Below are 23,764 nucleotides of genomic sequence, written 5' to 3'. Positions count from 1 at the left end.
AAATAAATAAAGAATTAAATTAGTGTTATACTGACCATAGATGTAGCTGTATCACAGGCCCTTTAATTTGTGCCTCTCTGTTAACAGGTTGTGAGTTGGTGTGAAATGTTTACTGTCCTCAGTGTTATACTGACCATAGATATAGCTGTATTAAAGGCCCTTTATGCCTCTTGTCTCTGTTAACAGGTGGTGAGGTGGTGTGAACTGTTTACTGTCCTCAGTGTTATATTGACCATAGATGTAACTGTATTACAGGCCCTTTATGCCTCTTGTCTCTGTTAACAGGTGGTGAGGTGGTGTGAACTGTTTACTGTCCTCAGTGTTATACTTACCATAGATGTAGCTGTATTACAGGCCCTTTATGCCTCTTGTCTCTGTTAACAGGTGGTGAGGCGATGTGAACTGTTTATTGTCCTCAGTGTTATACTGACCGTAGATATAGCGGTATTGACCACATGGCAGGTGCTGGACCCACTGTACAGAGAAGTTGAAATATTTGAGAAAGAAGATCCTGTTGATACAGATGAAGACATCAAACTACAACCAGAGTTAGAACACTGTACTTCAAAAAATATCTCAATCTGGCTAGGTAGGTACGACATTCCACTCTACTTTAGGTCCTGTTCAATTTCTTGAACTTTCAATACTGTGTACAAAAAAAATCTCATTGGGCTAAGGGGAGACAATATCCCATTGGGCTAAGGGGAGACAATATCCCATTGGGCTAAGGGGAGACAATATCCCATTGGGCTAAGGGGAGACAATATCTCATTGGGCTAAGGGGAGACAATATCTCATTGGGCTAAGGGGAGACAATATCTCATTGGGCTAAGGGGAGACAATATCCCATTGGGCTTAGAGGAGACAATATCTCATTGGGCTAAGATATCTATATCCTTATAGAGTGGGGATTCAAAATTGTAAAAATGATGTGGCTGACTCTCCGGGGGCCTGAGGGGTGGGGTGAAAAGGGATTAATTTGGCTATTTCCATATAAACGACTTCTTCTCTGAAACTATAAGCATGGGATAGCACTCATAATGCAATAGTAGCATCCTTATAGTGTGGGGATTCAAAATTGTACAAATGATAGGGCTGACCCCCTGGGGGCCAGAGGGGTGGGGTGAAAAGGGGTCAATTTTGCTATTTCAATATAAACGACTTCTTGTTTGCAACTAAACATGGGATTACGCTCATATTGCAATGGTAGCATCCTTATAGGGTGGGGATTCAAAATTGTGCAAATGATGGGACAGACCCATCAGGGGCCTGTGGGGGCGGGGTCAAAGGGGTAAATTTATTTCGCTTTTTCCATAGAAACGACATCTCTAAGCATGGGAGAGCACTCATAATGCAATGGTAGCATCCTTATGTACAAATTATGAAACTAACCAACCCCCCTCACAAGTCCAAGCCCTTCTTCAATTAATGTTCTAATTTCAACAAAAGTCAACTAGGCTGTTCCCCGATAGCTGTGGTGTTCCAGCAGAGTTAATGCAAATGTTCCATTAATACACTGGACATCATTGTAGATATTGTATAATGTTGTGACATGAGAATTGATACCTGTACATGTGTTTGTTAACAGGTGTGATATATAGCTACAAAGGAATTCTGCTACTGTTTGGTATATTCCTGGCCTATGAGACGAGGAGCGTCAAGCTGAAACAAGTGAATGACTCTAGATTTGTAGGAATGAGTATTTATAATGTGGTGGTAAGTTCTTCTATCATATGTAATTACATTGTGGTTGATCTTTTCTGACTAAATACATGTACATTGATTATAATGTGGTGGTATGTTCTATCATATGTAATTACATTGTGGTTGATCTTTTCTGACTAAATACATTGATTGTAATGAGGTGGTAAGTTCTCCTATCATATGTAATTACATTGTGGTTGATCTTTTCTGACTAAATACATTGATTGTAATGTGGTGGTAAGTTCTCCTATCATATGTAATTACATTGTGGTTGATCTTCTCTGACTAAATACATGTACATTGATTATAATGTGGTGGTATGTTCTATCATATGTAATTACATTGTTGTTGATCTTTTCTGACTAAATACATTGATTGTAATGAGGTGGTAAGTTCTCCTATCATATGTAATTACATTGTGGTTGATCTTTTCTGACTAAATACATTGATTGTAATGAGGTGGTAAGTTCTCCTATCATATGTAATTACATTGTGGTTGATCTTTTCTGACTAAATACATTGATTGTAATGAGGTGGTAAGTTCTCCTATCATATGTAATTACATTGTGGTTGATCTTTTCTGACTAAATACATTGATTGTAATGAGGTGGTAAGTTCTCCTATCATATGTAATTACATTGTGGTTGATCTTTTCTGACTAAATACATTGATTGTAATGAGGTGGTAAGTTCTCCTATCATATGTAATTACATTGTGGTTGATCTTCTCTCACTAAATACATGTACATTGATTATAATGTGGTGGTAAGTTCTCCTATCATATGTAATTACATTGTTGTTGAAAGATCTTCTCTGACTAAATACATTGATTATAATGTGGTGGTAAGTTCTAACATATGTTATTATCCCCCGCCCAACGAAGTTGGCGGGGGATATACAAATGGGTTCCGTCCGTCCAGCCGTCCGTCCGTCTGTCCGTCTGTACAAATGGTTTCCGGAGCACAACTCTAAAACCAGTAGAGAAATTTCCACGAAACTTCATACACACATTGGTCTTATGGTCTTGTAGTGCCTTTTGCTATTTTAAGGTTTTCACTTTTTGTACTTTTTTCTGTAACCATGGAAAAACATTGCTGAAAATGGCAGATTTTTGTGTAAGAATCGTTTCCGGAGCACAACTCTAAAACCAGCAGAGATATTTCCATGAAACTTTATAGACACATTGTTCTTATGGTCTAGTAGTGCCTTTTGCTATTTTCAGGTTTTCATTTTTTGCACTTTTTCCATAACCATGGAAACATTGCTGAAAATATTATATTTTTGTACCAGGTTCGTTTCCGCAGCATAACTGGAAAACCAGCAGAGATATTTCCACAGAATTTCATAGACACATTCTTTTTATGGTCTAGTAGTTCTTTTTGCTATTTTTAGGTTTTCATTTTTTGCACTTTTTCCGTTACCATGGAAACATTGCTGAAAATATCATGGTAAATGGTAAATGTTACTTTGCAAAACTCCACCCATCTTCGTGTATATAGTCTAATATAAATGTCAAGGCTGTATACCTGATTCAACAATTGCAGCCCCGCTCTACTTGAATTATACTCCATCTTTCTTTAACTCAACTTCCTTTTTCCTGTTTTTTTTTCATACACATAAGTGTCCACAATCAAACTTACTTCAGCTTTGATATCTCCATTGGCTGGGGATCTGAATGACTATGTCCTTGTTACATTGTGGTTGATCTTCTCTAACTAAATACATTGATTATGATGCCATTTGTGTTTTTGAGGAGTTAAAAATTTAAAAAATGACAATTTTACTGGTCAAGGGCAGATAACTCTGTTATATGCAAAGTTGACAAAAAGACTGAATTGAAGATCAACTTCACTTATATATGGATTATTATTAAAGCTTTGGGTAATATAATTGATTTTGTAATGCTTCAAAAATCATAGTACTAATTCACCTGATTTGTACATTTAATCATTATAGATCTGACTATTAACTATTTCAGGTGTTGTGTGTGATAACAGCTCCCATCACTCTTATCATCAGTAACCAACAAGATGCCAGCTTTGCCATCGTAGCCCTCGCCATTCTTTTATGCAGTTTTCTGTCTAGGGGCCTCATATTTGTACCTAAGGTATATTCATCTATTTATGTTAACTCTTCTTATTCATATTATTTGACAAGAAAATAACCAGTTATAGGGTTCTGTTTATGTCAGATAAAGCTATTTCTACATACATGTCCTGTCTGAATATCGTATCTTTTCCTTCATTCTGTATATCTTTTAATCCATTTTTGTTTGTTTTTTTAGATTGACTAATCTTCCATTGAATTCTGTGATAGATTGTTGAAATAAGTCGCAATCCAAAGAAAAATCATCTGGAAGTGCGGGCCATGTCTGAATCTGTGGCCAGTAAGGAGGAAGAAGAAAGACATCAGGGCTGCTTATAGAAAATGAAGGCCTCAAAAAACAGATTTCAGAGGTAATTAACTTACCGGTACAGTCTTGAAAAGGAAGTCTTGCTAAAAATATTTGTTCTTATCGTATGATAAAATGTTTCATCATCTCAAACTAAAAGAAAGAAAGATAAAACAAAACTAAAAGAAAGAAAGATAAAACAAAAATTATGTGGACGTGTTGAGTTCCAATACAATAGAGGCTTAGAAAATATTCTGGTGACGGAGAAGGAGTTGATTAAGCCTACAAAGATATTAGATCAGTACAATTTAAAACTACTTTGCAGGAAAAACACAATTTATATCTTATGCCAAAACCCGAAAATTTGAAGTGTTATAAGACTTTTGCTGATCAAACCAAAAAGGGACAGTATTGTTAATATACATAACCTGTTTTCCTGTTACAGATGGAAGATAGAGCAAAGGAACTAAAGGAGAAATTAGAACGTAAAACACAACAAAGACTTTTAATTACTGGAGACGGTCCAGAGAGGAACAAAGTTACACCAACAAATAAAACTGACCAATCGCAGCTGGACAGTGACGTAGACAAGTCACCTGACTTACACGATACCATGGACCATAAAAACATCTTCAGTGATAATGCGTCTGTACAATTTCAACCTAATTTGGACTCAAACTCGAGCATGCAGAAAAATTGACATTACTCAATATCTGATCAAGACATTGAATTTTTGTGAAACCTTCTGAAATTATTTCAAATGCATCTTATTTATGGAGCAATACTAAAACTAAACTTTCATATATTTCAAAAGTTTAATACAATTAGTATTATAGATGTCCTGATTTCATGTGTGAATATTATGTCATGTTTTGGGAAATATTACATAAGTTTTCACCTTTTACAATTTTCTTTTAAATTTTACACTACTTTAATTTTTTTGTTGCCATATTTAATTGTTTTACTGCCATTTATATTTACACCAACATTTACATCAGTGAATAATAAGGCATTTTTAATTACCTTCATAGAGAATAATTTTACTTTGATGTAATACAAGAGATCCCAGAGGGATCATTGCGCCCACCAAAGAAAGATCTATGTCTGACAATGGAAAGAGGGATCTTTTCCCTGCTTTTCAAACTTTTTCAAACACACGACATATAAAATTTGAGACAGATCGCTATAGTACTTTCTAAGAAATAGTGGTAACAAACTTCAACAATGAAATCTAAGATGGCGGCCGGTTGGCCATCTTGTTTACCGATCAGTCCCGAAAGGCATTATGCATCAGTCTTAAAAGGTACTATGCACAACTAGGGTACATGGGGAACCTACACATAAAATTTGAGAAAGATCCCTTCAGTACTTCTGAGAAATAGCGGTAACAAACTTCAACAATCAAAATCTAATATGGCCGTCGGTCGGCCATCTTGTTTATTGATCGGTCCCAATTAACAATATGCACAACTAGGGTCCTTGGGGAACCTTCATATGAAATTTGTAAACGATACCTTCTGTACTTTTTGAGAAATAGCGGTAACAAACTTTAACTATCAAAATCCAAGCCATCTTGTTGACTGATCGGTTCCAAAATGCAATATGCACAACTAGGGCCCTAGGGAAACCTATATATGAAATTTGAGAAAGATCCCTTCAGTACTTTTTGAGTAATAGCGGTAACAAACTTTAACTATCAAAATCCAAGATGGCCACCTGTCGGCCATCTTGTTCACCGATCGGTCCCAAAATGCAATATGCACAACTAGGGTCCTAGGGGAACCTGTATATGAAATTTGAGAAAGATCCCTTCAGCACTTTTTGAGAAATAGCGGTAACAAACTTTAATTATCAAAATCCAAGATGGTCACCTGTCGGCCATCTTGTTGACCGATAGGTCCCAAAATGCAATATGCACAACAAGGGTCCTAGGGGAACCTACATATGAAATTTGAGAAAGATCCCTGCAGTACTTTTTGAGAAATGGCGGTAACAAACTTTAACTATCAAAATTTAAGATGGCTGCCTGTCGGCCATCTTGTTGACCGATCAGTCCCAAAATGCAATATGCACAACTAGAGTCCTAGGGAAACCTGTACATAAAATTTGAGAAAGATCCCTTCAGTACTTTCTGAGAAATAGCGGTAACAAACTTTAACTATCAAAATCCAAGATGGCCGCCTGTCGGCCATCTTGTTGACCGATCGGTCCCAAAATGCAATATGCACAACTAGAGTCCTAGGGGAACCTACATATGAAATTTGAGAAAGATCCCTTCAGCACTTTCTGAGAATTAGCGGTAACAAGAATTGTTAACGGACGGACGGACGGAAGGACGGACGGACGACGGACCACGGACGAAAGGCGATTTGAATAGCCCACCATCTTTCACACTTTGTCCGAAAAGGGGTAAAAGTAACGGTACGAATAATATTAAAGAAATTGTATGTATATGTAGATGTAGATAAAGGATGAGAAACACAACATCAAAGAACAGAAGCTGTATAGAAACTAGAAGCACACGCAGATTTAGTGCATGGAGGCTTGTAAAAAGAGATGGGGGTGTCAGATTCTCACAAAAGTCTGCAAACAAAATTTATTTCATAACACGATGAAATTAAAAAATAGTGACTTCAATACTTAATTTTCCAGGCTACTTTATAAAATGAAATACGTTTACACATGCTATTCCATTGATTATTTTTTTCCAAATTGATACGCAACGTCAATGTTTCTATTGTGACATCAGGATAACATCGGATTTCAGCACCATTCTCGGATTATTTTTTCCGTCATGGAATGAAAAAAATGAATAGGCCAATCAGAAAGCCAGAAACAAAGAGAGAAATAATTATTTTTTATGAGAAATCGATGTCTCATATTTGCTTTGTGGAACGTCATTTCATAGTGTTATTTTCAAAATTTAATTTTTTTTATTTATTATTTATGTATTTTTTTATTTATTTTTTTTGTACTCTTCTTAATGCATCTGCATTATAAGTTAAATAAGCTCCTCAAAACAGTTTTTGCCCTAATTATAGATAGAATCAGCTAAAGGCCGGCAAAAATGAAAAATTGAACACTTGCATCGTAAATATCTAAGTGTTCATTAACTGAAACAAGAGGGGTTTGGCCAAACAGGGTCAAAATTCCAAAAAATCTTCTTCCGAGTTCACAGGTTTGATGGAAACAAATACTCTTTATAGATTAAAAAGTCAAATTTATAAAAACCATTGACCGTCTTCAAGGGCCAGTATATTAGTGTTAATATGTCTTTGTTTCATTCTATATCTGAACTCAGGTGACTGTTAAGGCCCATGGGCCTCTTGTTCAAACTTTTGTAATGATTTTTCAAAACATTTACACTTTTGGGAGGGAAAAAAAAGCGAAAATGAAACATTGCTCTTTGTCTTCCTCATTTTCACCCTGTACAATGTAAAAGGGTGTTTCCACAATTTTACTCTCAGGACATATCTGTATGTGTAAACTAATTTCGAAATTAAAATGCAGGAAATCAGTTTTTTGGGTGACCTAAAATATTGAGGGCAGTTAGCTACGGATCACTTCTTTGTTTAAAATTGATTCCAGAGTTCGATTTAAGTTAAAAATAATATATAGTGATAATTTCACATGCTAAATGCAATGGTAACACCTTTGAAAATATTGGTTGCCAGGGTAGCAAAGAAGTGCTCTGATAATTTGAAATTTAATTTGTCAGAATTAAGAGAAATTGGTATAATAAAGTGATTATGAGATATGCTAAATAGCATGATATTACTTTCAAAAAGATCGGTTACCATGGAAACAAAATGGAGGCCCCATTTTGGTTGCAATTTAGATGTTATCAGATTTACAATTGCAAGTGAAATTTGGTATATGGGGTTTTGAAGTACCATATTCAACCCAGTAAAGCATCCATGTCCCTATAAGGGCCTCTCCCCCTTTTTGAGGCCTCCATTTCATTATTGCCCAAGCATAAATAAAGACCAAAATACACAAAACTGTATAGATTTGCAATAATTTCGTCTTATACGCTTTTTAATTTTTTTTTTAATTTTTTAAGCGCCCTAGGCACTTATGGGGTCAAATACGGTATGCTAAATAAGATACTTAGCAGTTATAAAATGCCATGCTAAAGAAATCTATGTCCCCAATTGGTTAAAATTCATATTGTAACACATTTCATTTAAAAATCTTTTTTCTTTTCCGCTCTTTAATCGATATATTTTTTAATGCAAATTGAAAAAGTTTTATCGACAGAAGAAAACATCTTTTAAGTTTAAATAGCAGATGACAAAATGCATGTTTTCTTAATTACTATTTGATTTCTGACATTAAAAAAGAGCATATCTAGTTCAAGCCTTTTTATAATGTTAGGGAAAATACAATAATAAAAATGCACTAATTTCAGTGTATAAATATGTTAGTTTACATAATTCTATCACTAATTGTTGTTTTATTAGGGTACCTATGGTCAAGTTTGAATTAAATGTCGCCTAGGGCAAATGTTGACTTTTTTAGAAAAAAATATCATTGATTACATTCTAGCATTTGAAAAGCTATTTTTCCCGGATTTAATTTAATTTTTTTTTTTTTTTTTGAAAAGGTATCTGCTTAAAGATCAGTCTCATGGCCATTTTTTTTTCTATAATCTAAAAGTGTGGACAAAAATAGATAACATGTCAAATATGTTAAGCAAACCTAAAAACCTTAACATTTATCCCTTGTCAAAATGGATAGAAGATAAAGAATAAAACCATTTGCATTAGCAGAAATATTTAAAAAAAAAAATCAAAAATATGTTTCAATAGGTGGATACAAGGGGACCCTTTGACAGATACCCACAATTATGTGAGAAGTTATCTTGTAGGCTCTTAATCCTTTTTAAATAGGCAAAATCGATAAAATATCTCGCATAAAGATGAAATATACCTAGACCTTTAACACTGCAATATTTGATTGAACCCCACCTTTAAAGTGAATAGTCAGGCACATATTTTTCATTTCAAAATATTTTATTAAATTCAAAGATTCAATTTTGGGTCGGGCAGCAGACAAAGCCTATATATGCCCTCTCCACATGATTACCGTACATAAATGTATTGTGTATAGAAACATATTTTAAGAGCTTATCTTTAAAAGCATATTTGAACAGGACTGGATCAATAAAATAATGTATTTTTGTTTTAATAAAGATATTATTATAGATGTCTCAGTAATGAATAATATTGTCTGAAGTCTAGGCTGGCAACTCTGTCACATGTCACAGCACCCCCCACTTCACTTTAAACGATTAAAAAGCACATTTATTATCCAACTAACATGTTACAAATTATAGAATTTGACAATGTTTTCTCAGATTTCTCCAGTTGTGTATAAGACATTGAATGATATGTTGAATTAAAGATAAATATTACTGAAATATGGTTGTGTATAATTTGTAACATGTTAATTCCAATAAATGTGCTTTTTAATTGCTTAAAGTGAAGTGGGGTGCCGTAGGTCACGTGACCAAGTTGCCAACACTGTTATATTTTATCACCAAGACATGCTATCAGATTATCTTTTTAGTCTGCAAATGCCCCCTCCGGTCTAAATGTGTTCATGTACAATGTATATCAAAACGGCAGACAAGTTCTGCTATGTTGTCCAGTGGAAAAGCTCAGTGTAAAAATTTCCTCATAAGCAATTATACTGGATATATTTACACTATTCTTACCAACTTTAGCCTTTAGACTATTCACTTAAAGGATGACGTATCAATATTACACTGGATCCTTATACGCACTGTGTTTCAGATACGAATTAAATACACTGGGATAAGTAGTTACTCCAACAGTGTAGACAAGATATGTTTGTTCTGCTTCGTACCTTATCCGTTCATAAATTGTTTCATTTCTGAATATTTCATTTGAAATAAGAACACAAGACTGATATTCTTTTGAAGACTGTATTAATTTTGCTGCCTGACTGGTGTAAGTGGACGCGTAAAATGTACATATCTGAGTCCTAAGGCCTTTTGTGAAACCAAGCGAGCCACCCAACCTGAAAAATCCTGCAGTGCAGGTTAGCAGGAGGTGCACCAGCACTCAATGCTTAAGATTTCAAATACTGGATTTAAGAAGGCCGTGAAGAGGAAAATGTGACCGAATGAGATACTAAAGTCTTTATTGAACAGTCTTTGATTTAAGAAGGCCATGAAAATGAAAATGTGACTGAATACTAAAGTAAATGAAATAAATACTAAAGTCTTTATTGAACAGTCTTAAAACGAAAGAAATATCCAGTGGCACGTATATACACTGTATCCTCCAAAACATCTCTGTATCGTTAGGTCCAATATATGCTGGTCCTCCAGGATCCTACACAAAGACTAGAACGCTGCAACTTATATACACAGAAACCATTCCATATTCTACAACAGAAAAAACATTATTAGTTCCTGCACAAATTATTTATAAACAAAAGTGAAACTGCATAGGGAGAAGACCTTTATAGGAAGTGCCTGCTGTCTGATCACTTCGAGATTGTCAATAAATTGTTTGAAATTGAATTTGAACACTAGCACATTAATATAAAACAAACATTCTAAAGAAATAATAAAACATGTCGATGACATGAACCCTACAAATGCACATACTTCGTGTGCCTAATGCATACATCTACCAGACTCATTATAATTAAATTATAAGGAAACAAAGTTTATTGAATTGTATATCTAAGAACTAACACCATACATATACAAATCAATCTGGAATTTGTAGAAGTCCACAAATTTACCATGTGTCCCGAATGTTTTTTAACAACAAGCCTGATTTCTCATGGCCGTCAGACCACTGCTATTCTAATCTTACCATGATCTGATAATATCTACCAGCTTTTAAGGATGCTCTGGTGAAAAATGCGATTTTTTTCCTTATGACTTACTTACTTTTTTCTAATATAGATTTCTTGAAATAGGAGTTCATATCAAAGTTGAAAATGGATATAAAAAGAATATGGTAGTGTGGTTATTTTGAGCTATTGCATTGTATGAACCGGATACTTATATGTTGTGAACTATGGTGGAGGCATTTAAGACGAATTTCATTCTATACTGAAATATCATTATGGAAGATTAAAGATGCTCCACCGCTGACAAATGGTATTTTTTCACTGTTAAAAACAGGAGCTGACGATTTAGTATTTTTTCTTCAGTTACAAAAGTTACTTAATTTACACCATTACCACCATTGAAAAGTTTGAGCTTCTAATTTTACTTGAAGTTGAAAATTATGAAAAATAATTAATTGCATCCCGAAAAAAAATCCCGTGGCACTATATCCTATATGGAATGAACTACTGAATGCGCATGTACCAAAGGCAAAATAAATTATTTTATATTATTTTTTTGTTTAATTAGACTATTATATACACGATTAAAACACCAATTATTGTTTAAATGATGAATATTATTTATGCTCTGTCGGCGGTGGAGCATCTTTAAGCATGTGTAACTTTTTGGAACTTAAAAACTCAAAAACAAAAAGACCTCAAATTTATAAAAATAGTGATCCCTCTACACTATATGCAAGGTGACAATTTTCAGTGCTTCACAAAAAAAAATTGCAGTTGAAAAGAAAACAAATCGCTGTTTCTAAAACAATCATAAAAATACACGGTCAGTGCGCTTGATTTTTTTTATCTATAGATACAAAAATTTGTAATTTTTTTGTCAGCTTTTCTTGCCAAAAATTAATATTTCTTTTAACTTCATTGAAATATAAAAAATAAACTCCAATAGGTTATAATTCCACTTGCTACAAATAAGACACACAAAGATCACAAAAACTCTTTGATTAACGCTGTGACTGGAAACGATTTGTACTTGATAGAATTAGGAAACAAGTAACAAAATGTTGAAATTTTGAAACAAAATAATAAGCTTTGTGGAATTAGGGACTGTTGATCAACAAAATATTTTGTAATTTACAACATTGAGATTTTGTATAAAAATATTTGTGGAGACAGTAACCAATTGTACAAAATAGTTAAATTAGAAAGAGACCCAGAGAATATGTACCACTGAATTTCCTTTAACAAATACTGTTTTCCAGTACTGTATGGAACCTGCCTCAAAATTCTCACTCATTTCTCATATTCATTAAACTACCATGATCATCATTGATGCTGTCTCCCTCTAAAAGAAAATTGAAACAAATAAAGAGGAGTCCTTAAGATGGCAGCTTCATGATAAGGGGAGACAACTCGTATAAATTTAATGTATTTATTTCAAATAACAGTTATAACCATCCATAATCTAACTCCTGCGAATTTTTGTTCACAATATATAGATTAAATAATGTTATTCAATTTAGGGATTAACGATATTGGACATTTAAGTGAGTATTTAGAAAATAAGGAAGATAACTCCTTAATTGAAAATTGGAATCGTTAACAATGACAATGATATAATCCCTGCTAATACTTGGTCTTGTGTGTCAAAAATTTTTATTTTTAAGTTTTTAAAATCTAAAGTTATATTCTAGAAGACAGATGGTCATAATAGCTAGCTCAAGCCAGTATTTGATAGAAGAATAGAAATTTTTAACACTTATTTCCAATATTTTCAAATAATTTCATTTGCTTTCAATGAACTTACTTTATCTTTTTAAACTTACAAATTAATCATTAAATAATACAATTTAGAATTGTGGTAATATCATTAACTAAAGAATGTATGTACAATTTTGAATTTATGGGAAATACTATTACCTAAAGAATATAGGAAAGAAGTCCTTTGAGTGAGAATGTGAATTAGTAGTTTTAATGATAGGGTCAGTTTGTACGCGCCTCCCATGTCAGTCCTGTCTAGTCGTTTGTGTCCTGTCAGTTGGGAGGTTTTTTCGTCAATGTCTATGGTAGAGTTAGTAAAAGGATTATTAAAGAACTTATACTTTTCTTTTCTATATTCTTCAATTGAATACTAGAAAAGCGAATTTGGAAAAGAAACTACACAGAAAACAGCAATATCAGATAGTTTGTTTAACTCCAATGGCTGCTATCTTTAAATTTTGCATGTAAACATTGATTATGAGGGCATTTGGAAGCTTTTCATTATAAGAATTAATTTTCACAAAATATACTGGTTAATGCGCAAGAGACTAAAAAGGCATGAGCCTAACTGTGGCATCTTCTCATGGCTTAAACAACAATAACATTAAACAAAAACGTTATTATAATCATGAACTCTTACATCTAAATAAGATATGAATAATTACTCAAGACATGGTTTAGTTCAAAATTGGCAAATTAAAGCGCGCAGTATAATGGATAATTCAATGAACATATCAATCCTATCAGTAATACATTAAATGATTATGTACATAGAGAGGCGCATCGCATAATCCTAGACAGATGATACCTATGGGCATGAGGTAAGGGTATTTATCTTAACAACTACGCAACCAAGACAAATCAAACATCTCTGGAAATGCGACATGATATTGCGGCAGAATACACTTGGAATTCACTATCTCTGATCGCTCTTACTTGACAAAGTAATATGTATTCAAAAATTCAAAAAATAATGGTAAATAGGAAGGATTTGACTAAAAAACTACAAGAAAAAAATACTTTTTTCCTTCTTATCCCTATATTTGACAATTTGGAAATATCCTATTTAGGGTCACTTTCTGGTGACCTTTCGAATTGGCCAATCAAATTTGGAAAGTAAATTTAAAGGTACAAAATAATTTCAAGCTAAATGTGTGCATAAGAAAATTACATATCTACAGGAACGAAATGTTGTTTCTAATTGTACAAAATGTAGGTGTAGAAAATGAAAAATAGATCTGAAGTAACACAAACATTTGACACCACCTCTGGAAAACCATTAAGTCTCTGTTTATTTCACATAAATCTAGTTTTTCTCCCTTTACATTAAAGTGAAGAGAAAATTCAGATCCCTATAAAAAAACTGCAGTTTAATTTTAAATATAACTTTTCATGTGAGCTTTACATTTTCATGAAATGATTACAGAAGAAAGATTTAGAAGAAGATTTTAGAATTGTCTGTGTTTAAAATATTTACAATATGTTCTCTATTCTACAATAACTAACCTAATAGATTGTGATTGTACATATTACATAACAAAGTTATTTATTAGGACCAAGTACTTGAATAGTCATTTGTCATTTAAATTAGGAAATAATCCTGAATTGAAAATATGAAAAAAAAATGTATGACAACATGTTATAAAAATCTTTTAATTTTGCTAAACTTAATTTTTGAATTTTTTTTCAGGATAGTTTGTTTACTCCAATGGCTATCTTTAAATTTTGCATAACATTGATTATGAGGGGAATTTGGAAGGTTTTCATTATAAGAATTATTTTCAAAAATATAATGGTTAATGCAAGAGCTAAAAATGATCCTACTGGCTCTTCTAGGCTAAAACATAACATTAACAAACGTTATTATAATCTGCATAACATTAACAAACGTTATTATAATCTGAAATTCTAAATTAATTAAAAAATACTAATACATGTAGTTCAAAATTGGAAAATAAAAGCCGAGAAAAGAATTCAGAATTTTATCTGCAGTAATATAAATGATTATGTACATGAGAGGCTGTCCACAGATGATACTGGCTGTGGGAAGGATATTGATCTTATCAGCCAACCAAACAACTAAAATCTTTGAAATGCAGTGATACAGATACTCTGGATCTCTTGTTCCTTACTTGACAAAGTATTAATAAAAATTCAAAATAATGGTAAATAGGAAGGATTTGACTAAAAAGCTACAAGAAAATACTTTTCCTTCTTATCCCTATATTTGACAAAGGAATATCCTATTAGGGTCACTTTCTGGTGACCTTTCGAATTGGCCAATCAAATTTGGAAAGTAAATTTAAAGGTACAAAATAATTTCAAGCTAAATGTGTGCATACAAATACATATCTACAGGAACGAAATGTTGTTTCTAATTGATGTAGGTGTAGAAAATGAAAAATAGATCTGAAGTAACACAAACATTGTCACCACCTATGGAAAACCATTAAGTCTCTTTATTTCACATAAATCTAGTTTTCTCCCTTTACCAAGTGAAGAGAAAATTCAGATCCCTATTTGAAAACTACAGTTTAATTTTACAATATAACTTTTCATGTGAGCTTTACAGTAAATGATTACAGAAGAAAGATTTAGAAGATTTTAGAATTGTCCATGTTATAAATATTTACAATATGTTCTCTGTCTACAATAACTAACCTAATAGATTGTGAATGTACATATTACTAAGTTATTTATTAACCAAGTACTTGAATAGTCATTTGTCATTAAAACCACAATCTGACTGAATGTAATATAAAAAAGATGTACTCAAAACAACATGTTTAATAAAATTGCAAAATATTTTGCAAAATATTGTGCAAAATACTTTTCTCATGATTTTTTTAATTTTGCATATTATGTGTTTATTATATAAACATTATAATAATGAGATGTTTATATAATAATATTCAATTTTTTGGAAATAAAGACTTTTATCATTACCTGAATGGAGCTCTGTTGGTCACTAGTGGTCACTATCATGGAACTTCAGCCATTGGTTGTCTCTATCCTGTTGGTTGTCTCTATCCTGATGATTGTCGCTATCCTGATGATTGTCTCTATCCTGATGGTTGTCTCTATCCTGATGGTTGTCTCTATCCTGATGGGTGTCGCTATCCTGATGGTTGTCTCTATCCTGATGGTTGTCTCTATCTTGATGATTGTCGCTATCCTGATGGGTGTCTCTATCTAATAAAACAAATTAATTAAAATTTTGATAATTTTAATCATTATCATTACAGACGTATTCACAAAAGAGCTCACATCTGGTGGTTTTTTAATAGGTTCCTGGTAATTAACCAGCCTTATTAAATATAGCAATGCCATTACATAACTTTTGGCCCATTTGGCCGCTTGAAATTCTCAAAATCTAGCATTTTTCTCCAATCATGATGGCCCATAGCCATCACAATAATTATACTTCAAAATCAATAAAAACAACCAATCCATTGTTTATTCATATAGTTTACCTTGTCAAAAGGTTTGTTTTTTAAATACTTCACTCAAACCTATCCTTCCTCTTTCCAATATTCAAGACCTAATTGCAAATGGAAAATATTTTAACATCATCATGATTCTTTAGTCATTTTGTTGGTTTACCCGAAAGGTGTTTTCCGGAAAGAACTGCAGTTTAATTTAACAAGAGGCCCATGGGCCTTAACGGTCACCTGAGTTAGAATATATAATGAAACAAATAATGAAAAAAATTAAAGACATATAAACACTATATGCTGGGACTTGAAGTTGGTCAGTGATTTATAAATTTGACTTTTTAGACATTGAAGAGTATTTGCTTCCATCAAACCTGTGAACTTAGAGGTATTTTTTTAAATTTTAATTGCCCCTCTGGTCCCCCAGGGGGTCATCAAGGACGGATATAGATGTTAAAATGCTATATCTTAGGCTAATAATTCTAATCAAGTTTGACTAATTTCCTACGAAAATTGGGCAAATAATGTTCAAAAATATGTTTTTCCTATATAAACTAAAGTAAACTTGACCCCTCCCCAGGGGGTAACGCGAGACCCCAAGGTCATATAATTCACAATTTTTATAAAACCCCTTAAGACCTTTCTATCTATAATTATTTGATTGTACTATATCCAGAATTTTAGAAGATTTTTGAAGTTTTAGCCTATTTGACCCTTTTTTAGCCCCGCCCCTCTGCCCCCAGGGGGTCGGCCAGGACCAATGTGGATATGATGTTAAAATGCTATCTCAGGCTAATAATTCTAACCAAGTTTGACTCATTTCCTATGAAAATTGAGCAAAAAATGCTCATTAATGTGTTTTTCCTATATAAACTGTAGTAAACTTGACCCCCTCCCCAAGGGGAAATGTGAGACCCCAGGGTCATATAATTTACAATTTTTATAAACAAACTTTAAGACCTTTTTATCTATAAAGTGTATTTGATTGTACCATTTCCAGAATTTTAAAAGAATATTTTTAAAGTTTTAGCCTATTTGACCTTTTTTTGCCCCGCCCCTCTGCCCCCATGGGGTCGGCCTGGACCAATATGGATATGATATTAAAATGCTATCTCAGGCTAATAATTCTAACCAAGTTTGACTCATTTCCAATGATAATTGAGCAACAAATGCTCATAAATGTGTTTTCTCTATATAAACTATAGTAAACTTGACCCCCTCCCCAGGGGGAAACATGAGACCCCAGAGTCATATAATTCACAATTTTTGTAAGGGACCTTAAGACCTTTCTATTTATGAAAAGTATTTGGTTCTACCATTTCCAGAATTTCAGAAGAAGATTTTTGAAGTTTTAGCCTATTTGACCCCTTTTTAGCCCCGCCCCTCTGCCCCCAGGGGAGTCGGCCAGGACCAATGTGGATATGATATTAAAATGCTATCTCAGGATAATAATTCTAACCAAGTTTGACTCATTTCCAATGAAAATTGAGCAAGACATGCTCATAAATGTGTTTTCTCTATATAAACTATAGTAAACTTGACCCCCTCCCCAGGGGGAAACGTGAGACCCCAGGGTCATAAAATTCACAATTTTTGTAAGGGACCTTAAGACCTTTCTATTTATGAAAAGTATTTGATTCTACCATTTCCAGAATTTCAGAAGAAGATTTTTGAAGTTTTAGCCTATTTGACCCTGCCCCTAAGGCCCCTGGGGGTCAGTCATAGAAAATTTGTTAATAGGATTAAATGGCCATCTCATACTGATAATTCTGAACAACATTTGACGCATTTCCTATTACAAATGACCAAATAATGCGCAAAAATGTGTTTTCCCAATATAAACTATAGTAAACTTAACCCCCTCCCCAGGGGGAAACTAGAGACCCCAGGGTCATATAATTCACAATTTTTGTAAAGGACCTTAAGACCTTTCTATCTATGAAGAGTATTTGATTCTACCACATCTGTGAGTGGAGAAGAAGATTTTTTAAATTTTAGTCAATTTAACCCCTTTTGGCCCCTCCCACAGCCCCCTGGGGGGTGGGGGCCATATAATTCACAATTTTGATTGGCCTTATGCCTAAGAAGGTTTGTACAAAATTTCATTGAATTTGCTTCAGCAGTTTTGGAGAAGAAGTCGAAAATGCAAATTGTTTACGGACATACGACGCACGACGACGGACAAAAGGCGATAAGAATAGGTCACTTGAGACTTCGTCTCAGGTGACCTAAAAATTCAAATACAACTTTTCATGGCAGTTTTTAGTGAATGAAGTCTGCTTATAATCATCACAAGCGTCTGTTCTGGTTTTTGAAAAAAAAGATATGTATTTGGATTGCCAGCAAGTGTCACCAAACTAAAACTTAGTCAAGAGCCTCACAGGTCACCAAAAGAAGTCCTTGTGCTGGAGCATTTTTCATATTTTCTAACCCATTCCTCCTCCTTAGCAAGATCTGGCCTACCTGATTTTGGTATCAAAGGATTCTTGTTGGCTATTTCTTCTTCCCTCGAGTCTTCATGTGTTCTCTATTGCTACAGGCTTGTCTTCTTCACCATCCGATAACCATCTTCATGTTCAGTTGATACTTATCTTATTCGAGTATGTGTTGTTGCAATTTTTGCATATGAATTTTCTGCTTCATTTAGCACTGGAAGCCGACTCATGCCAACTTACCAGCTTTGATTTGTGGACTTTGGTCACAGGTGCCCCACTGGTAATCCAGGCGGGCTTTTTGTGATGACAGTTCCATTTTCTGATTGAAAGACAAAGGTTTTACTGCAATCGCACAGTCAAATCAATGCAGTTGTCCCCAACAGCACAGCACTACTCATTTAAGTGTCCACGTTAACTATAAGTCGGAAAGGTTGCCGATAATTACGGGGACGGATTACTTATTTTCTGTCTTTCCGTCTAGAAAAGCAACCCCGCCCTAAACCGGTACACTCTAGTTTTTGTTTATCCTTTTGGAGTGGAGCATCGCTGTTAGTGACAAAAGCGGTGAAATTGCCTGCGATTGTCATAAAACTATTCTTCAATCAAATGAAATAATCATTAATCAGCCGGACTGAATTATCGTTGTGACAATGATGATCGAGGTTGGCTTTTTGTGATGGCAGTTCAATTTTTATTGAAGAACGAAAGTTCTTCTGCAATCGCACAATGAATTCAATGCAGTTATCACCTACAGTGCAGCACTACCCTTAAAGTGTCCACATGAACTATAAGTCGGAAAGGTTGCCGATAATTGCGGGGACAGATTACTCATTTTCTTTCTTTCCGTCTAGAACAGTAATCCCACCCTAAATCGGTACACCCTAGTTCATGTGGACGCTTTTTGGAGTGGTACGCCACTGTTGATGACAAAAACAATGAAATTGACTATGTGATTATTTTTGAACTTCCATTCTTCAGAAAATTGAACTGCAATCACCAGCCCGCCTGGATTATCATTGCGGCACCTGTGACCAAAGCTTTAGTCACAAGTCAAACCTAATGGCCAATCTAAGTGGAAAATAAGATACAAAAATGGCAACAATATATATTCGATGAGAGAATTTCATACGTCACAAGAAGAGGCATCAATAGGTAGGAGGGGTCCCCTGTCTAACAGAAGAAGCAGCAATGTCATCTTTGCTTGAGAGAATGCATGTGGCCTTATGACTTAAAGTGACATCTTAAGACACAAACATTAACATTGTGACAAATTACGTGCTTTGCAGCAGACAATATTGATAAATTCAACCAGCAGCAGCGACAGCTATAAAACAATGATAAATTTACACAGCAACATTAGCACCACCCTTTCGTATTTAACCCTCTTACTAAATGATTGTTTAAATAAACTTAATATTACTTAAAAAGATCTTCAATCAGATGTACTGTATTGGACCTAATAAGCGCCCAGGGCGTTTAAAAAGTTGAAAAAGTGAAAAGGTGCTTAATAAGATGAAATTATAGTTATGTGTAGTCTAGATCTTTATTTTTATTGAAATTTAAAGCCTAAAAAAGGAGAAGGGGCACTTATAGGGACATTAAATATCAATTTTTCTCAAGGATGCACTTTATGGTTTCTTAGACAAAAACCTAATAAAAATTATCAAAATATCCCCATTTTCCTTATTTATGTATATTTTGATGGTAACCATGGCAGCTAAACTTGCAAGACCAGAAAACTTTCATTGCAAAAAAAGGCCCACTTATACCTTTCTGAAACGGCTTTTAACTTTTAAAATAGATATGTTTATTTTCATAACTCGGTCGTCTTATGTTTCCCGCCATCATCCTAATTACAGAGTGTTAGTTACCTATCACTGCCCCAGACGCCAAACCAGCGAAATGAATCTTCACTGTTAACATATATTACGGAAGGAATCTTGCATTTTTTGGCTTTGTAACCTCATCTTAGGCCATCAATACACATTTTCTGATGTTATTGTTGTTTAAAAAAAAAAGATTTTTTTTGTTTCTGAAAGGTAGTGGGCCTTACAACAATTTGAAATGCATGTCCTAAATAACAGTTTTGCAAAACTGACAGATTTGGGGGCCAAACAGTGCCCAAACCATAGTCATTTGTTAAATTCCTACCAGAACGTGGTTTGAAAAAGTTGATTGTTAATGGCTGGACACTTGACACCGGGGTATCACATAAGCTCAGCTTGGTCCTTCGGAGAACCATCTGTAGAACTCTATTACTAGTAGCGATTTAAAGGAGTAATTAAGACAAATTATACTCACAAAATTAAGGCTCAGGTCATTTAAGGAAAGGCAACTCTTTCTAGTATTTTCATGAAATGAGAAAACTTCTCTTGGCGGTGTCTCCACTTTGGGAATAGGCTGTTAAAACTTGTCGGCCCAAAAGATACTATTTTCAAAGCACAGCTGAAAAAGAAGAAATGAATGATTAAATGACTAAAATGAATTCGTGAAAGTAGATGAATAATGATCACAAAAAACAGAAAGTGTTTTATAGAGATTGATTAGGTTTTCATGGTCATTAAAGAATGTATCAATTACCTGTGGAAACCCAGAGTACCCCAATAAAAACCACCGACCTACAGCTTGAACCTAAAATCTATTCATGACCAGTCTTAAACACTAAAGATTGAAAAAGAAGACTGTAATGGACGTCTTACAAAACCAAACAACACTACCCATTTGACCAAAATCCCCCAAATTTACATTGTTGTTACCAAGACAGGAAGGCCTCCGTATTAAAAAAAAAAACCAACTACCAAATATGTATAAGTACATGCAAAATACCTTCAACATTCGATTTCGAGTCAAAAATTTGCAGATTGGGTTCAGGCAAATGGTGTCCAGTGCCCCTGAATGAAGAAAACATCATATCCGGTTTTCATCCTATAGAGACCTGCAGAACCTAAATGATTTTCCCATAGACGACAATGATAACGTTTGCCACTGTCCAGGTTAAATGGAGTTTTCAAGTCTGGTCACCCATCATTAATTTTTGATGAAGCTCTGCTAATCACACTATCCAGGAATGTCTGCTCTTGGGTGTCACTGTCCTTATGGTTGTCACTACATGTATCTTCATGGTATCCTGAAAATATGCAATATTTGAAATAACTATGACATCTTGACACATGTTTTTTTTTTTTATTTACAAACTTTTTTTTTGTTGTTTTTTTTTTGGGGTTTTTTTTTTTCATAAAACCATATAACAATAATCACCTCTAAATTTACACCATCTGACTTCTAAATCAGCACCTTCACCCAAGACCTACAGACAGTGAAGGGAGATAACTCCAATTTCACTCAACTATTCACTTGAAAAAATTAATACCACTGATAATTAAACCAAAGAAGTACATAAGAGTAATATATATATATATATAAGACAAATTATACTCACAAAATTAAGTGCTCAGGTCATTTATGGAAAGGCAACTCTGTCTAGTGTTTTCATGAAATGAGATAACTTCCCTTGGCAGTGTCTCCAAGTTGGGAATAGGCTGTTAAAACTTGTCGGCCCAAAAGATACTATTTTCAAGGCACAGCTGAAAAAGAAGAAATGAATGATTAAAATGACTAAAATGAATTCGTGAAAGTAGATGATTAATGGATCACAAAAAAAATCAGCTAAGTGGTTTATAGAGATTGATTATATTTTCATAGGTCCATTAAAGGATGTGTCAATTACTTGTAGGAACCCAGAGTACCCCAATAAAAATCCACCGACCTACAGCTTGAACCTATAAATCTATTCATGACCGGATCTTAAACACTAAAGATTGAAAAAGAAGACTGTACTGGATGTCTTACAAAAACAAACAACAAACACCCATTTGACCAAAATCCCCCAAATTTACATTGTCGTTACAAAGACAGGAAGGCCTCCTGTATTAAAAAAAACACGCATTACCAAATATGTATAAGTACATGCAAAATACCTTCAACATTCGATTTCGAGTCAAAAATTTGCAGATTGGGTTCAGGCAAATGGTGTCCCAGTGCCCCTGAATGAAAGAAAACATCATATGCGGTTTTTCATCCTATAGAGAGTGCAGAACCTAAATGATTTTTTTCCATAGACGACAATGATAATGTTTGCCACATGTCCAGGTTAAATGGAGTTTTTCAAGTCTGGTCACTACCATCATTAATTTTTGATGAAGCTCTGCTAATCACACTATCCAGGAATGTCTGCTCTCCGCGGTGTCACACTGTCCTTTTGGTTGTCACTATCTTCATGGTATCCTGAAAATATGCAATATTTGAAATAACTATGACATCTTGACACATGGTCTATTTTTAATTTACAAACTGTTTTTTTTTTTTATTTACACAACTTTAATTTTACACTTTACAAACTTTTTTTTTTCTCTTTTTTTTTTTTTTTTTTTTTTTTTTTTTTTTTTTTTTTGTGCGTGTTTTTTGTGTGTTTTTTTTTCATAAAACCATATAACAATAATCTCCTTTAAATTTACACCATCTGACTTCTAAAATCAGCACCTTCACCCAAGACCTACAGACAGTGAAGGGAGATATAACTCCAATTTCACACTCAACTATTCACTTGAAAAAATTAATACCACTGATAATTAAACCAAAGAAGTACATAAGAGTAATAAATAATATATATATATATAAGACAAAAAATTATACTCACAAATTAATGCTCAGGTCATTTTTATGGAAAGGCAACTCTGTCTAGTGTTTTCATGAAATGAGATAACTTCCCTTGGCAGTGTCTCCAAGTTGGGAATAGGCTGTTAAAAACAGTGTCGGCCCCAAAAGATACAATTTTCAAGGCACAGCTGAAAAAGAAGCGAAATGAATGATTAAATGACTAAAAATGAATTCGTGAAAGGAGATGATTAATGATCACAAAAAAAACAGAAAGTGGTTTATAGAGATTGATTATATTTTCATGGTCATCAATAAAGGAATGTATCAATTACTTGTAGGAACCCAGAGTACCCCAATAAAAATCACCGACCTACAGCTTGAACCTATAATCTATTCATGGACCGGTCTTAAACACTAAAGATTGAAAAAGAAGACTGTACTGGATGTTCTTACAAAACCAAACAACACTACCCATTTGACCAAAAATCCGCCCAAATTTACATTGTCGTTACCAAGACAGGAAGGCCTCCGTATTAAAAAAAAGCCAAC

General features: G+C 33.9%; 1 protein-coding gene and 2 long non-coding RNA genes across 4 annotated transcripts; 1 reads left to right on the top strand and 2 right to left on the bottom strand.

Moving 5' to 3' along the window:
• Window positions 1-149: 149 nt before the first annotated feature.
• LOC138311365 (gamma-aminobutyric acid type B receptor subunit 1-like) lies at window positions 150-4,947 on the top strand. 2 transcript variants are annotated; one of them, XR_011206615.1, is made up of 5 exons: window positions 150-589; window positions 1,589-1,716; window positions 3,682-3,810; window positions 3,988-4,159; window positions 4,541-4,947. XR_011206615.1 is itself a non-coding variant. In XM_069252772.1 (5 exons), the coding sequence occupies exons 2-4, from the start codon at window positions 1,696-1,698 to the stop codon at window positions 4,125-4,127; spliced, it is 258 nt and encodes an 85-aa protein (XP_069108873.1). In that variant the 5' UTR covers window positions 158-589; window positions 1,589-1,695; the 3' UTR covers window positions 4,128-4,159; window positions 4,541-4,947. The 2 variants fall into 2 exon arrangements, 1 of the variants encoding a protein (XP_069108873.1); XM_069252772.1 differs by having other exon boundaries at window positions 158-589; window positions 4,020-4,159.
• Window positions 4,948-10,031: 5,084 nt separating this feature from the next.
• On the bottom strand, window positions 10,032-19,477 carry LOC138311345 (uncharacterized). The gene is made up of 3 exons (XR_011206598.1): window positions 18,588-19,477; window positions 15,637-15,882; window positions 10,032-10,510 (listed from the first exon to the last, which is right to left on the bottom strand). It is a non-coding gene; the product is annotated as an uncharacterized lncRNA (long non-coding RNA).
• Window positions 19,478-20,864: 1,387 nt separating this feature from the next.
• Window positions 20,865-23,347, bottom strand: LOC138311346 (uncharacterized). Its single transcript, XR_011206599.1, has 3 exons — window positions 23,256-23,347; window positions 21,386-21,686; window positions 20,865-21,004 (listed from the first exon to the last, which is right to left on the bottom strand). It is a non-coding gene; the product is annotated as an uncharacterized lncRNA (long non-coding RNA).
• Window positions 23,348-23,764: the final 417 nt, after the last annotated feature.

Source organism: Argopecten irradians, unplaced genomic scaffold (genome assembly GCF_041381155.1).
Source record: "Argopecten irradians isolate NY unplaced genomic scaffold, Ai_NY scaffold_0018, whole genome shotgun sequence".
Classification (NCBI taxonomy): Eukaryota; Metazoa; Mollusca; class Bivalvia; order Pectinida; family Pectinidae; genus Argopecten; species Argopecten irradians.
Note: the sequence above shows the minus strand (reverse complement) of the source record. Positions and strands in the feature narration are given on the sequence as shown.

What these genes read in the sequence shown, in the direction of transcription:
- LOC138311365 (XM_069252772.1), top strand. Translation starts at nt 1,696, where the DNA reads ATGAGTATTTATAATGTGGTG. An exon ending in TGAGTATTTATAATGTGGTG is followed by an intron (nt 1,717 to 3,681) that starts GTAAGTTCTTCT and finishes TAACTATTTCAG; the next exon opens with GTGTTGTGTGTGATAACAGC. An exon ending in GCCTCATATTTGTACCTAAG is followed by an intron (nt 3,811 to 4,019) that starts GTATATTCATCT and finishes ATTCTGTGATAG; the next exon opens with ATTGTTGAAATAAGTCGCAA.